Source organism: Scyliorhinus canicula, chromosome 7 (genome assembly GCF_902713615.1).
Source record: "Scyliorhinus canicula chromosome 7, sScyCan1.1, whole genome shotgun sequence".
Lineage (NCBI taxonomy): Eukaryota > Metazoa > Chordata > Chondrichthyes > Carcharhiniformes > Scyliorhinidae > Scyliorhinus > Scyliorhinus canicula.
In genome coordinates this window covers 52,186,384-52,201,271 of record NC_052152.1, presented here as the reverse complement: position 1 = coordinate 52,201,271, position 14,888 = coordinate 52,186,384, and the positions used below count along the sequence as shown (strand labels likewise).

General features: G+C 45.1%; 1 protein-coding gene across 1 annotated transcript in view; it reads left to right on the top strand.

Annotated features, from left to right (window-relative positions):
* Positions 1 to 14,888, top strand: part of LOC119968964 (immunoglobulin superfamily member 3-like) — a 58,066-nt gene that overhangs the window by 4,394 nt on the left and 38,784 nt on the right. The window contains exons 2-3 of the mRNA XM_038802019.1: positions 10,003 to 10,380; positions 12,149 to 12,556. Of these exons, the coding sequence (XP_038657947.1) occupies positions 10,003 to 10,380; positions 12,149 to 12,556 (786 nt within the window). The remainder of the gene's footprint in view (positions 1 to 10,002; positions 10,381 to 12,148; positions 12,557 to 14,888) is intronic.

Genomic DNA, 14,888 nt, shown 5'->3' with positions numbered 1-14,888 from the left:
TGTATTCAAATGATCTCACCCCGACCTTGGATTAGCAGAATAATTGTGAGAAACACTATATTGTAAAATCAAGTCCATACATGCCCACCCATGGACGTCAACCCAAGTGTAATCAATTCAAGTTGAATTTAACTCTATTAAGGAAATGATTTGTACTCCATGTTTATTTTCTCCGTATGTAGGATGTAAGTGGGGAATAATCAGATGTAAATGAAAATAAAAAGGCCTCTGAGACTATAGTGCAGTATTACACGTGGCTATTGGGTTAGTGGTGTTGATGCCAGTTTATTTAATGTCCACTCATAAAGTGGGTAGCATGGTGGTTAGCATAAATGCTTCACAGCTCCAGGGTCCCAGGTTCGATTCCCGGCTGGGTCACTGTCTGTGTGGAGTCTGCACGTCCTCCCTGTGTGTGCGTGGGTTTCCTCCGGGTGCTCCGGTTTCCTCCCACAGTCCAAAGATGTGCGGGTTAGGTGGATTGGCCATGCTAAATTGCCCGTAGTGTCCTAATAGTAAGGTTAAGGGGGTGAGTTGTTGGGTTACGGGTATAGGGTGGATACATGGGTTTGAGTAGGGTGATCATTGCTCGGCACAACATTGAGGGCCGAAGGGCCTGTTCTGTGCTGTACTGTTCTATGTTCTATGTTCTAAAGTAGGGATAAAAATCACCATTTTTGCCTTTGTGTTTTCAGCTGTGCCTGTTCACAGCTGAATTTTCTATGACTTCAACTAAAATGATAGCTAGTGACAAAATGCAAATGAATGAAGTATCTATTCCTCTGCTGTCACTTCCTTTCCAAACCACAACTGTCACTTATCCAATCTGCTCTTTCAGCAAGCAATTCCTGTTTCAACAGCCTCCTCCGCACAACAAAATCATGAATTATCTCATTCCGAATTAATCACAAAATGTCCTCTCAGGCTTTGTAATCTCTTACAAAATTTGACTTCACCTTTTTAAAAAAAATGTTTCTTTAATTTAATAATCTTTATTGGTGTCATAAGTAGGCTTACATTAATACTTCAATGAAGTTACTGTATAAAGCCCCTAGTTGCCACACTCCGGCGTCTGTTCAGGTACAGAGTGAGAATTCAGAATGTCCAATTCACCTAACAAGCACATCTTTTGGGACTTGTGGGGAGGAAACCGGAGCACCCGGAGGAAACCCACGCAGACACGGAGAGAACGGGCAGACGCAGACTCCGCACAGACAGTGACTCAAGCCGGAATCAAACCTGGGACCCTGGTGCTGTGAAGCAATAGTGCTAACCACTGTGCGACCATGCCACCCCGTAGAATTTCTCAGAGCTACAAAGCCAATACGCAGAGTGGACAGGGCAAGCCCTTAATCTATCTCCTTGCTTGCTCCAAAAAACAATTCAACGTCAAATTGAATCTACTGTGCCGGTAGTTTCAGTACTACAGGTGTTGGTTTAGTAACATAGTAGCGTCAGCTCTTGGTGCAGCCCACACTGAATGTCTTCTTGGTGAGGGTGTGTGGCCACTATATGCATTTGCTGGAAATGTGCAGAGTGGGCAGATCATGACGTCAGTGTCTATCACTTATGCCTGACCTGCTGGCTGACAGGTTGCTGGCCCTGCTCTAGTTGATGCTTTTTTCTCAACCACTTGTAGTTGAAGATATGAATAATGTGAGGGATTCCACCACCAGATTATTTAAAGGGATCATGAACAACTTGTAAGTTAGGTTATGTGGGGCAGATGTTGCTTGTGACTGCAAGGGTTCTAAGCACACCATTTGCTCCCAAGGAAAGATGAGTTCTCAGCAGGAAAACCACCGTGGGTCTTCGGGGAGGACCTTCCCATGCCTCCACAAAGGACAGTAGCTGTGTCATCGGTGGTAATGATTGACAAAGGAGAAGGTCACAGAACTCCGAGGCCTTATGCAGGGCAAGGACAGTGGCAGATGCTTCCAGCTGGAACAGGCAACATGACTAACATCTCCAAATTTGTCATCTATCACTGCATTAGTCAGAGTAGAAAAAGTAGGATATATTTGACGTGGCTGAAGAGGTGGTGTGAGGGGAAGGGTTTCAGATTCCTAATCTTGGGACCGGTTCTGGGGAGGTGGGACCAGTACAAACTGGGCGGGTTACATCTGGTCAAGGCCGGGACTGATGTCCTGGGGGAGAATTTGCTTGAGTGATTGGGGAGGGTTTAAACTAAAATGGCAGGGATGGAAATTTGTGTTTGGGGGGGGTGGGGTAGGGGTTGGGGGGTGGGGGTTGGATTCAAGAACAAAAGACAGAAAGGGGAATACGAAAAGTGATAGGCAGAGAAATCGAGGACCTCAGGGAAAAATAGTGGGGGTGGATGCTAAAGACCAGCCTTAAGGCTTTGTGCCTTAATGCGTGGAGCATTCACAATAAAGTGGATTAATTAATCACGCAAATAGATGTAAACAGGTATGATTTAGTTGGAATTACGGAGACATGGCTGCAGGGTGACCAGAGTTGGGAACTGAACATCCAGGGGTATTCGGTATTTGGGAAGGACAGACAAAGGAAAAGGGCAGTGGGTAGGATTGCATTCTGGTTAAAGAGGAAATTAGTGCAACAATGAGGAAGGATATTAGCTCTGATGATGGGATGGCACGGTGGCACAGTGGTTAGTACTGCTGCCGCAGGTTCGAATCCTGGCCCTGGGTCACTGTGTGGAGTTTGCATATTCTCCCCGTGTCTGTGTGGGTTTCACCCTCACAACCCAAAGATGTGCAGGGCAGGTAGATTGGCCACTCTAAATTGCCCTTAATTGGAAAAAAAATAATTGGCTACTCTAAATTTATTTTTAAAAAGCTCTGATGATGTGGAATCTGTATGGGTAGAACTGAATAAGGGGCAAAGAAAGGTTAGTGGGGGTTGTAAATAGACCCCTTGACTGTAGAGGAAGTGAGACAAGTTAATGGAGAAATTGTTCAGTGAGACAGAGTGGTGGAGGATGGGTATTGTACGGGCCTCTGTTCAAGGTAAAAGAGAACCCTCAGACTATCCTGGTGGGGAATGGAGGCATAGAGGGATTGGACATCCACGGTAAAGAGGAGATGGTTAGGGCCGGGGAATTGGAAGTTGTTGGTATGGTGTAGCACAGAAAGAAGTCTTACAACACCAGGTTAAAGTCCAACAGGTTTATTTCAAACACTAGCTTTCAGAGCACCGCTCCTTCCTTAGGTGAATGAGCAGTGCTCCGAAAGCTAGTGTTTGAAACAAACCTGTTGGACTTTAACCTGGTGTTGTAAGACTTCTTACTGTCCTCACCCCAGTCCAATGCCGGCATCCCCACATCATGGTATGGTGCACGGCATTGGAGGTTTCGTGGATGTAGGTGGGAAAGGACTGGACAAGAGAAGAGTGAATTGTGTCAAGATAGGAAGGAATGAGTTCAGTGGGGCAGGAACAGGCCAACACGATGGGCCCAGCTGGGCATTCTTGTTTGTGGACTTTGGGGAGAAGGTAGAAGCAGGCTGTCCGGGATTGGGAGACTGTGAGTTTGGAGGCTGTGGAGGGACGAACTCCAGAGGAGATGAGGTCAGTGACAATCCTGGAAACAATAGCTTGATGTGCGGTGGTTGGGGTTTGGTCCATGGGAGGTAGGAGATGACAGTTGATGCTCAGCTTCTGTGATGTAGAGGTAGTATGCCAGACAACAACAGCCCCACCCTTGGCGGGCTTGATGACAATGCCAGAGTTGGATCTGAAACAGCGGAGTTCAGCAAAGAGCAGAAGTGGGTTAGTGAGTGCGATTCAACCTGTTTGGGTGATGAGCCTGTCACAGTTAAATAGCTAGCAATGTGTGAATGTGGAGTGGTGTGAGTGTGAGGCTTGTAGCAGTGCTAAGTATGTGAGGCTGAGATGAAACTATGAATGTACGGTCTGAGTTGAGGCTGACAAGAATGTTGATAGGTGAGTATGGGTGTGGTGAATGGAGCAGTGTGTGAGCCTCGTGGTGCAGTTGGTAGGATTCAGCATTTGACAATCCGTTCACGGACCTTGCCCTCTTGTTTGAAGGAATTAAATTTCTTCCTGCACTGCATCCAGCTCTTCAGAGATAGCTGGTGTTAACCAAAAGGCTACTGAAACACCTTTCAATATCTGTCTAGCCAGCTAGCTGCAAGTCCCTTCCTTGTGTGAAGAGACCCTCTCTCCTGCTGTGCACCTCCCACACCAAGGCTTCCAAGGCAGAATTTGAGAACTCTGGGGCACCCTCTCTTGGCCTGAAGTACCATTTTTGTGGATTGTTCCTGGTTTTTCTAATCTTCTTTCATTTTCCAGACCCTGATGCGCACTGAATGCCGTTCCCCTTTAACAAATGCAGGTTGGCTTTAAATTGCGTGGGCTTACTTTGTGGTACTATGGTGCTGGCCATGCTTGAACTTGGGCTCCTTGCTAAAAGGTGCAGCCACTGAGGAGTGTGTTCAATACTGTGCAATCCTTATAATTTACAATACAAGGTTTACATACAGCCTGCATCACACTGAACTTGCACATCATGATCCACACACCCAATTTCAGGGGCTATCCAATTTATCCCCTGCATCTATGAGCAGATTGTCTAACCACAACACAAATTTTCTTCTGTGTCACCTGATGGTAAGAAACCTTCAGTTTCCTGTGTGCTATTTCTTGCTGATAAATTGATGCATTTGTGTCAAATTTTTGTATAAACTGTTTTAACAGTTAACTGTTGCAATCCAAATTTATGTTATAACTAGACGGATAGATCCCATAATGGAGCCCTGGCTCAAAAGACCGTAACTTTTATTTTGTTTTAGAAAATGTGGATGAACAGGGTCACAGGGCCAGTAATTAGTTTTAACAAAAATTAAAAACATTTATTAAAAATGGAAAAAATGGGATACAATACAATACTCCTTTACTTCCCCCTTAGCTGAACAAATACTTATAAATTTAAAGATTAATATGGATTACAAAGTACATCTTAAATTACAGTCGTCTCACCAACACAAAACGTCCCTTTCAAGCACATAATAATAAAGCTTCCCTTGGTGGTTTGCATTCCGAAATCCAGCCCAGGTTTAACAAATGACATTTAACAGCAAATCCCGTCGGATTTCTTTGTCTTGCCTGCAGTGCAAACCTAACTTTCCATTCCCAGACAATATTAAAATGACATCAAACGTTTCATCTACCTCTGAAACCTGCTATCCCATTTTAAAATCTGGTTAATGTGTTTGTCTCCTTGACTCAGATAATGTTGTTTACTCTTCCTCGAATTCTTCTGAATAATTTCTTGGTCTCTCTTTACTTAACTCCAGGTTACTTCGACATTTTTTCCATCCCAATTCCCTGGTTATCTGCCCTGTAACTCGTTCTTTAGGAAGCCTGCCTCTTTGCAGCTCCCATCTTGTCCAGTCTTTCTTTTGCAAGAATTGAGTGATGTTCACTGCCTGAGAAAGGGGGCTGGATTCTCCATGGTCCTGCGCCAAAATCGCATTGGGCGCAGGGGCGGTAAATCAACTTTCACGCTGAAATCGGGCCCGGTGCTGATCCGGCAATTATCCGGGACCCGAAAATTGACGAGTTCGCGGAGTACTCCGCACGGCTGGAGGGCCATTGCCAGAGGCCTGGCCTGTGATCCTCCGCTCCCGACCGGACAAGTTCCTGACAGCATGGTTCTAACCACCTATTGCCATTCGGGAAGCTCGTATGGCGGCTGCAAACTCAGTCCGCGGCCTCCTGGTGAGGAGCGGGGGGATCGGACACCAGGGGGGGGGGGCCTTATGGGCGGCCGGGTGACAGATTGGGCCAGTTGGATCTTCGGGCGCATGGCCCATCGGGGGGGGGCCTATCCTTTGCAGCTGCCTCAACAGTCTGAGTCCGCCGTGGCAGCTGGAGGTCGCCTCTGTGCGCATACGCGGACTCAAAACCGGAAGTGCGGGGGCCTGTATCCGCAGCTAAAGCTATGTGAATCACTCTGGGTCCCTACTAGCCCCCTGTCGGTGAGTGAATTGACTTTTTTTTTTGGAAACCTCAGAGTGAAACGCTAGCATTTTTACACTGGGGTGGGGACATAGCCCCATTTTGGGAGAATCCAGCCCCTTGTCTCCAACTGCTCTCGAATTTCCTAAACTAAAACTAGAAGCTTTTTACCTTACAAGGACCTCCAGTTGCTAAGCAACATCCACAGTGTGACGATTGGAGGCTTTTAGGAATATTGACTTCTGAATACCGGGACAAGTTAATAAGAGTTAAATGCCTGGGGATATGGTGTGGATTAAAAACAATTTTGTTTTGCTTCAAGGAAACAGAAGGTGAAATTTAAGGAATCTGGTTTTCAGTCCAGGCTATTGGACTGTGGTTTGACTGGGGAAGTCCCTGGAGAGTTAATGTCCTTTTGCAGCCTTCAGACATAATTTATTTTTTTAGCTTGGAATATTAGGTCATTGCTGAGTAAAGCCCAGAAAGGCAGTGAGGTAGCGAGTTTGGAGAAGTTTTGAGAGGGAGAGTTTAAAAACAAGAGTAATATTTTAAAATCAGAGCAGTCTTGTTTGAAGACCAGGCTGAAACAACCCAGTAACCCAGTGGAAGCAGCTATTTGAAGATATTCAGCCAGAGTCTGAAGGGATTCGGACCAGAGCCAGAATCTGTTCTGTACCGCAAGAATTACTCTCTATCCTGCTGGTTTTAAGATGGATTGAGAGCTGTATGTTTATTTTCTTGTTGTTTAATGGGAAATTGTGTGATAGTGTTAAGGGGTAAGCTGTTCTTTTCGGATGCAAAGTTTTAAAATTTAATATTGTATTTCTAATAAAGTTTCATTTTAGAAATACCAAAGCCCACTTTCTTTTTCATGCAATCACTCCCGGAGTGAATCATTCTTTTAACACAGTCTTAAAATAAACTAAAATATTGGGATTTTGGACCAGTATCCTAGCCACTGTTCGGGTCTGGTCTGGGATCATAATAACATACCTATGCTTTTAATTTATTTTTCACACCGTTGCCCTCTATAAACACAATAGAAACACAGTTGGGTCTCAGCCAAGCCCCACCCATGCAAACACCTTTATCAAGCATGAATCTTACTATAGGTTTTACCCATCCAAACACAGAATCATTAAATTAAACACACCTAAAAATACAACTTATTTCTAATGTTTACCAATGCAAATCCCTTAAAACCACCTTTATTTTATTAATGTATCTCAGCCTGAATTTTGCATATACAGCAGGTCTGCAGTTGGCACAGGAGGTGTGAAACCACACCCATCTGAGATTGCAATATTAATGTGATATTAGACTGGATGGCGGATTAATGGCCATCCAGTGTGAAACACACTCTGTGAAAGGCTGAGTACTGCTAGGGAGGGTGGGAAGAGGGTAGGTGCCAAGCAAAGGAAATATGTGGGCCAGCATTTCCAATGTGCTCCCTGGGCTCCCTGGCCTGGGCTTGCAAAATCCTACCAACTGTCCTGGCTGGAGACAATTCACACCTCTTTAACCTGGGGAGGACAGCTGCTGTGAACCTGTAAAAGAAATATCAGCGCCAAAACTGTGCTACAAGTGTCTAGACACCAATAATACACAGACCTCAGTTCCAAGAGGCATTTGTTAATCTTATTTGAGCCCTGATCGTTCATCCCGGCCTGGATCGAGGTTGCAGATAAGAGTTTAGGCTGCCTGACCAATGAGCCTGCCTGCCAATGATAAAATCAAAGATGCCAGACAATGCTTAGAATGTGAACATTTGCAGGTAATTAAATCTTTACAGATGCAGAGATAGGGGTAACCCCAGGTTAAAGAGGTGTGAATTGTCTCTAGCCAGGACAGTTGGTAGGATTTTGCAAACCCAGACCAGATGGTGCGGGATGAATGTAATGCAACATGAATCCCAGGTCCCGGTTGAGGCCGCACTCATGTGTGCGGAACTTGGCTATAGGTTTCTGCTCGGCGATTCTGTGTTGTCGCGTGTCCTGAAGGCCGCCTTGGAGAACGCTTACCCGGAGATCAGAGGCTGAATGCCCTTGACTGCTGAAGTGTTCCCCGACTGGAAGGGAACATTCCTGCCTGGTGATTGTCGCGCGATGTCCGTTCTTTTGTTGTCGCAGCGTCTGCATGGTCTCGCCAATGTACCACGCTTCGGGACATCCTTTCCTGCAGCGTATGAGGTAGACAACATTGGTCGAGTCGCACGAGTATACAGACATCTACAGATGCTGAAAGATGCCTTTGTACGAACGGGATATAGCGCTCGACTCAGTTCCAATGCGCCACAGCAAAAAACCGCACCGGCCTCCTCAGAAGACAAACACGGGACACAACCGACAGAGTACCTTTCGTCGTCCAGTACTTTCCCGGAGCGGAGAAACTATGACATCTTCTTCGCAGCCTTCAACATATCATCGATCAAGATGAACATCTTGCCAAGGTCATCCCCACACCCCCCTTCTTGCCTCCAAACAACTGCGCAACCTCAAACAAACCATTGTTTGCAGCAAACTACCCAGCCTTCAGAACAGAGACCACGACACCGCACAACCCTGCCAGGGCAATCTCTGCAAAACGTGCCAGATCATTGACATGGATACCACCATTACACGTGAGAACACCACCCACCAGGTACGCGGTACATACTCGTGCGACTCGACCAATGTTATCTACCTCATATGCTGCAGGAAAGGATGTCCCGAAGCGTGGTACATTGGCGAGACCATGCAGACGCTGCGACAACAAATGAACGGACATCGCGCGACAATCACCAGGCAGGAATGTTCCCTTCCAGTCGGGGAACACTTCAGCAGTCAAGGGCATTCAGCCTCTGATCTCCGGGTAAGCGTTCTCCAAGGCGGCCTTCAGGACGTGCGACAACGCAGAATCGCTGAGCAGAAACTTATAGCCAAGTTCCGCACACATGAGTGCGGCCTCAACCGGGACCTGGGATTCATGTCGCATTACATTCATCCCCCACCATCTGGCCTGGGCTTGCGAAATCCTACCAACTATCCTGGCTGGAGACAATTCACACCTCTTTAACCTGGGGTTACCCCTATCTCTGCATCTGTAAAGATTTAATTACCTGCAAATGCTGGCATTCTAAGCATTGTCTGGCATCTTTGAATTTGTCTGTAATATGTTTTTGGAACATACCTCTCATTCACCTGAGGAAGAAGCAGTGCTCCAAAAGCTTGTGTTTGAAACAAACCTGTTGGACTTTAACCTGGTGTTGTAAGACTTCTTACTGTGCCAATGGTAAAGACAGACAGACCCATATGAAATCCCAGTCAATTTCTCCATAATTAATTGAAATTGGCTTCTTGATTGCCAATGGACACTCTTCTAACTCATGTGCCTACTGACTTAAATACAACATGGCAGAATCGCTCGCCCCACATCCCCTCACGAGATTTAATGCACTTCCGGGTCGGGCTTGTGCCCAAACGTCACACCTAAAACTTTGGCCCTAATGTTATGAAGTAAATAAGCTAAACGTTTTGCTGAAATACATTCAGAAATAGATTCAGAGAATGTTAACTGAGCGAACGAGGCCATTTGGCTGACTCTTGATGGGCAATTCCATAAGCCCAACTTCCCCACTCACTCCCCATATCCCTGCCAGTGTTTCTCCAGGCACCATTTGCAGGCTGCTGGTACTGTGCACTCCACCCTCTCAGGCAGTGTGTTCTATATACTATTGCATAAATATTTCTTTATGTCATCGCCAATCACTTTTGAATACCATTATTTATTCATTTCTGGATTAAGCTTGCTATTTTTTGGATTTGTTCATCAACATTATTGCAAATGATTAGTGACCAGCTGTATCTTATTTGTAATTTTACCGTTGAACTCTGTGAGCCATTTAGAGGGTACATCCTTGTTTCTGTATTACATCCTAAATTGAATGCAAGACTTAAACTCTTCCTGTTCATCAGGATAAAACTCAGATTTGTTCTTTCGGAATATGTTGCTGTCACTTTGAGAAAAATGACCTGAAATATCTTTTGTATTTATATCTTGATATAGATTCGTGTGCTGCTCAAAGACAAGTGAAATTACAAGAAGGGCCCCTAGTCCGGACTGAGGGTCGCCACATGACAATTCAATGTGATGTGAGTGGGTATCAGGGGGTTTCAGAACAGAACTTCGAGTGGTCCATCTTTCGACAAGATCAGCCTTCACTGAAAATCCAGATTATCAGCACAGCTAGTTCCGATTTCCCTTATGCCGTGTATAGTAAGAGGGTGCAGAATAATGAGATCTATATACAGAGGATTAAAGCAGACTCGGTGCTGTTACACATTACAAAGCTGCAGAAAACAGATGAAGGGAAATACGAGTGTCACACCCCCAACACGGACAGCGTTTACTGGGGGTCCTACAACGCCATGATGAACGTGATAGGTGGGTTGTTCAAACATTCTGTTCTATTTCTGTTTATAGGGTTTTAATATACCTTATTGAAAGTACGCAGAAAAGAGGTTGCACCCAATTGAACAGGCAACTGTATGTAATTGTAATTTATTTAAAATGCAGCAAAAAGTACCAACAATCCTATCCAAATGTCAACACAACATTATGAATCCTGTCATACACAAAGAAATGCACAATTATACACCTATTTTGAACAAATAGAACACACCACTATGAAATCTGATTGTATACAAGGGAATGCACACATATGAAGTCCTAAGGAGCTCACAGTTCACATTTCAATATTTACCAGCATGTAGAAACACACCATTGTTAAACATAATGATTTGTTTGTTTGTTAAATCCGATTAAACGTGAGTTAATGCAACATATAGATTTCCTGTACACGCAGTTTGCGTATTTATAGGTAGGCACATTTCTTTGTGATTAGCTGGGAAGAGTGATTAGAAATGGGAAACACATTCACTATCAACCATATCAGATGAGCAGTCTGTTTGTGTGATACAACAACATATCATTGTTTGTAATATTCAAAATTCGTTTTGATTTTGGCACTCTGGTACTGCGTTCCAGAGATCACAAGGGTTAGTTTGTAGAATCATAAAATGATACAATGCAGAAGGAGGCTATTTGGCTCCAGGCTCTTTAAGGGGTTCTCCAATTAGGTCCGAGCCCTGCAATTTTCTTCTTATCAAGTGTTTCTCCAATTCCCTTCTCATAGTTATTATTGTATCTGATTACACCACCTTCCAAGCAGCTAATTCCAGATCATAACTTGTTCTGATTTTTTTTGAAAGTTTATTCATGCCACCTCTGCTTCCTTTTGCCAATTACCCGATTTCTCTGAAAACTGGTTCCTGATCTTCTGCCACCTGGGAATAGTTTATCCTTATTTCATCCAGCAAAAAACCTTCAAGGTTTTGAATAATTCTATCAAATCTCTCTTTAATCTTTGCTGATCGAAGGAGAGCAATCACAGCTTCTCTGTATGTGAAGTCTTTCATCCCTGGCACCATCCGAGTGGTTTAGAGGACAGTTAAGAGATAACTGCTTTGGTGTGGGGCTAGAATCACATTCAGGCAAGATCAATTAAGAAAGTAAGGTTTTCTTCCCTAAAGGACATTGGTGAATCAGTAGGGTCAGCAGGGACTGGCAGATCACACCAGCTTTAGGTGCACTTTTGCAGGAGGGGACACTCAATGAATCTCAGTATAGCAGCACACCACATTCTTAGGGGCAATTGGGGATGTGCGATAAATGCAGGTCTAACCAATGATAGAAGAAGTAAGGGAGGAAAGGAGGATCCTATTCTGTCTACTCCCAGTCTAGTGAAAGGCTGCTGAGGGCATATGTGGCTATGGCCATCCAGGGTACGCTACCATATAATACTCTATTGAGTCATTAGAGGTGCCCAAGTGGAAGAGTCTGCTAATATATTAAGCTACAGTGTACACCTGTTCTGCTTTAAATCTTTAACCACCTCTATAACACATGGATTTGAGCACAAGTCAAAATAATGAATGCTGAGAAGAGGCTGTAATTCATCATAGCAAATGGTCCACAGAGCCTTAGAGTTTTGTGTTTCAATGATGATGTGGAAGAGCTGAAGACCTGATAAGTGTTGAGTTTAAGTACCTCTCAGGCAAATAAGATTGTGGAAGTATTGCATTCTTGTATACAAAGTATGATTATCCATTATGCATCCTACAAAACATGCTCAAAACATATGTTCTTACAGTTATTCCCGACACACTCAGTGTAGTATCGCTACCCCAGACCCTGGATAAAGTCGAAGGTGACTCCCTGGAACTGAGTTGTGAAGTATCCAAGCAAACATCCCAGCACACGCACGTGGCTGTCACTTGGTACCTACAAAAGGGAGATCAGAATCTTGAGGTCATCTCTCTAACACGAGATTTCATCCTACGGCCTGGAGAGTCATTTAAGCAGAGGCAGGCATCAGGAGATGTACGACTGGACAAGATTGGAGTGACTTCATTTAAACTCACCATCTCCAAACTGCAGAAATCTGACCAGGGAGAGTTTTATTGTGAAGGCACAGAGTGGATCCAAGACTTGGACAAATCCTGGTTTGACCTGACGAATAAACGTACTCAAAGGACCACGGTGAATGTTAAAAGCATAGGTAAGATTCATAAGCACAGAAATGTATCTTCTTTATACAGCTACAGTTTCATTTTTTAGAATAATTTTTTTATTGAATTTTACATTTGTACACTATACAGGAGATTATTGAAATCGTTATTATTTACAACTTGCATGTTTTTCTTAGACACTCCTTCTCAATTCCACCCCCCCCCCCCCCCCCCCCCCCCCCCCCCCCCCCCCCCCACCCTCCTTTTCTGTTTGGGCTTCATGTTAGGCCCTTTCTTCCACTGTAGATGTTATAATCTATCTTTCATCCTGTGTTCTTATGGCTTTGTGGAGGGAGGGGAGCCCTCTGGCCCGCTCTTCGATCTGTCCCTGGTATTTTTTTGAAAAAAGCCTTGTGGCTGAAGATTGGTATGGATCTATGTTCATCTTCGAGAGTGCATCTCATCTCTGTATGTCCATTTTGACTTCCTCCGCCAGACTGGTCAGATTGCACTTGTAATTTGAATGGCTTCCTGGGTTCCTCCCTTGCTGCACCCCGTCCCTAGCCCAAACCGCTCCAGTACCTCAATGAGGTACTTCCATTCGACTCTGTCGAAGGCCTTACCTGCATCCAGGAGGATGATCACCTCTTGTGTTCTCTCCCAGGATGGGGTCAGTTTCACATTCAGCAGCCGTCTGATGCTTGCAGTTAGCTGTCTATCCTTGACAAATCTGGTCTCCTCCTCCGTGACTACTTTTGATATGCAGTTCTCCAGTCTCTTGGCCAGGACCTTTGTGAATATTTTCGCATCTATCTTAAGGCCACCATATCGCTCATACCCAAAAAAGAAAAAGACCTAATGGAATACGGATCAAATACACCTATTTTATCGGTCTATATGATCCGCATTTTATTGGGTCATTGTCTTTTTTGGGTATCAGCGATATGATGGCCTTTGTTAATGTAGGCGGCAAAGTGCCCCTTGCTAGCGAGTCTACGAATATTTTGCGTAGGTGCAGGGCAAGAGCTGGTACGAGGGCGGCATGGTAGCACAGTGGTTAGCACTGTTGCTTCACAGCAACAGAGTCCAAGGTTCGATTCCCGGCTTGGGTTACTCTGTGCGGAGTCTGCACGTTCTTCCCACGTCTGCGTGGGTTTCCTCCGGATGCTCCGCTTTCCTCCCACAAGTCCTGAAAGATGTGCTTGTTAGGTGAAGTAGACATTCTGAATTCTCCCTCCGTGTACCCGAACAGGCGCCGGAGTGTGGTGTCTCGGGACTTTACACAGTAACTTCATTGCAGTGTTAATGTAAGCCTACTTGTGACACTAATGAAGATTATTTTTATTTTTTAAAGAAGTTTGCCGGGAGCCCATTAGGTCCTGCCGCCTTCCCCGCCTACGTGGAGTTGATACACTCCATGATCTCACCCAGACCTATTGATGCTTCCAGCTCCCTCCGTCTATCGTCTCCCACAACTGGCATGTCCAGTCTGTCTGGGAGCTGTTTCACCCCTACGTCCCCGTTGGGGGTTCATAAATGCACAGTCCCCAGTAGAAGGCCTCAAAAGCTTGGTTGACCTTTTTCAGTTTGACCACCAGTCCGCCTTTGCTGTTTTTTACGTGAGCCAGCTCCCTTGTGGCTGTTTGCTTTCTCAGCTAGTGAGCCAACAGGCAGCTAGCTTTCTCTCCGTGTTCATAAAAGGTCCCCCGTGTCTGGTGGAGTTAGTGCACTACCTTCCTGGTGGATAGCAAGTTAAAGTCCATTTGTAGCAGGCAGCATGGTGGCGCAGTGCTTAGCACTGCTGCCTCATGGCACTTAGGACCCAGGTTCGATCCCAGCACCGGTTCACTGTCCATGTGGAGTTTGCACATTCTCCCCATGCCTGTGTGGGTCTCACCCCCATAACCTAAAAAGATGTGCAGGGCAGGTGAATTGGCCACACTAAATTGCCCCTTAATTGAAAAAAAGGATTGGATACAACTAGGAGCTTTTCATAGTAACTTCCTTGCAGTGTTAATGTAAGCCTACTTGTGACAATAAAGCTAATTATTATTAAGTAACAGAGTTGTTGTGGTAGGGGAATATAGAAAGTCAGAGAGATCTGGGCGTACAGGTCCACAGATCTTTGAAAGTGGCAACACAAGTGGACAAGGTAGTCAAGAAAGCATATGGAATGCTTGCCTTCTTAGACGGGACATCGAGTAGATCATAGAATTTACAGTGCAGAAGGAGGCCATTCGGCCCATCGAGTCTGCACCGGCTCCTGGAAAGAGCACCCTACCCAATGTTAACACCTCCACCCCATCCCCATAACCCAGTAACCCCACCCAACACTAAGGGCAATTTTGGACACTAAGGGCAATTTATCATGGCCAATCCACC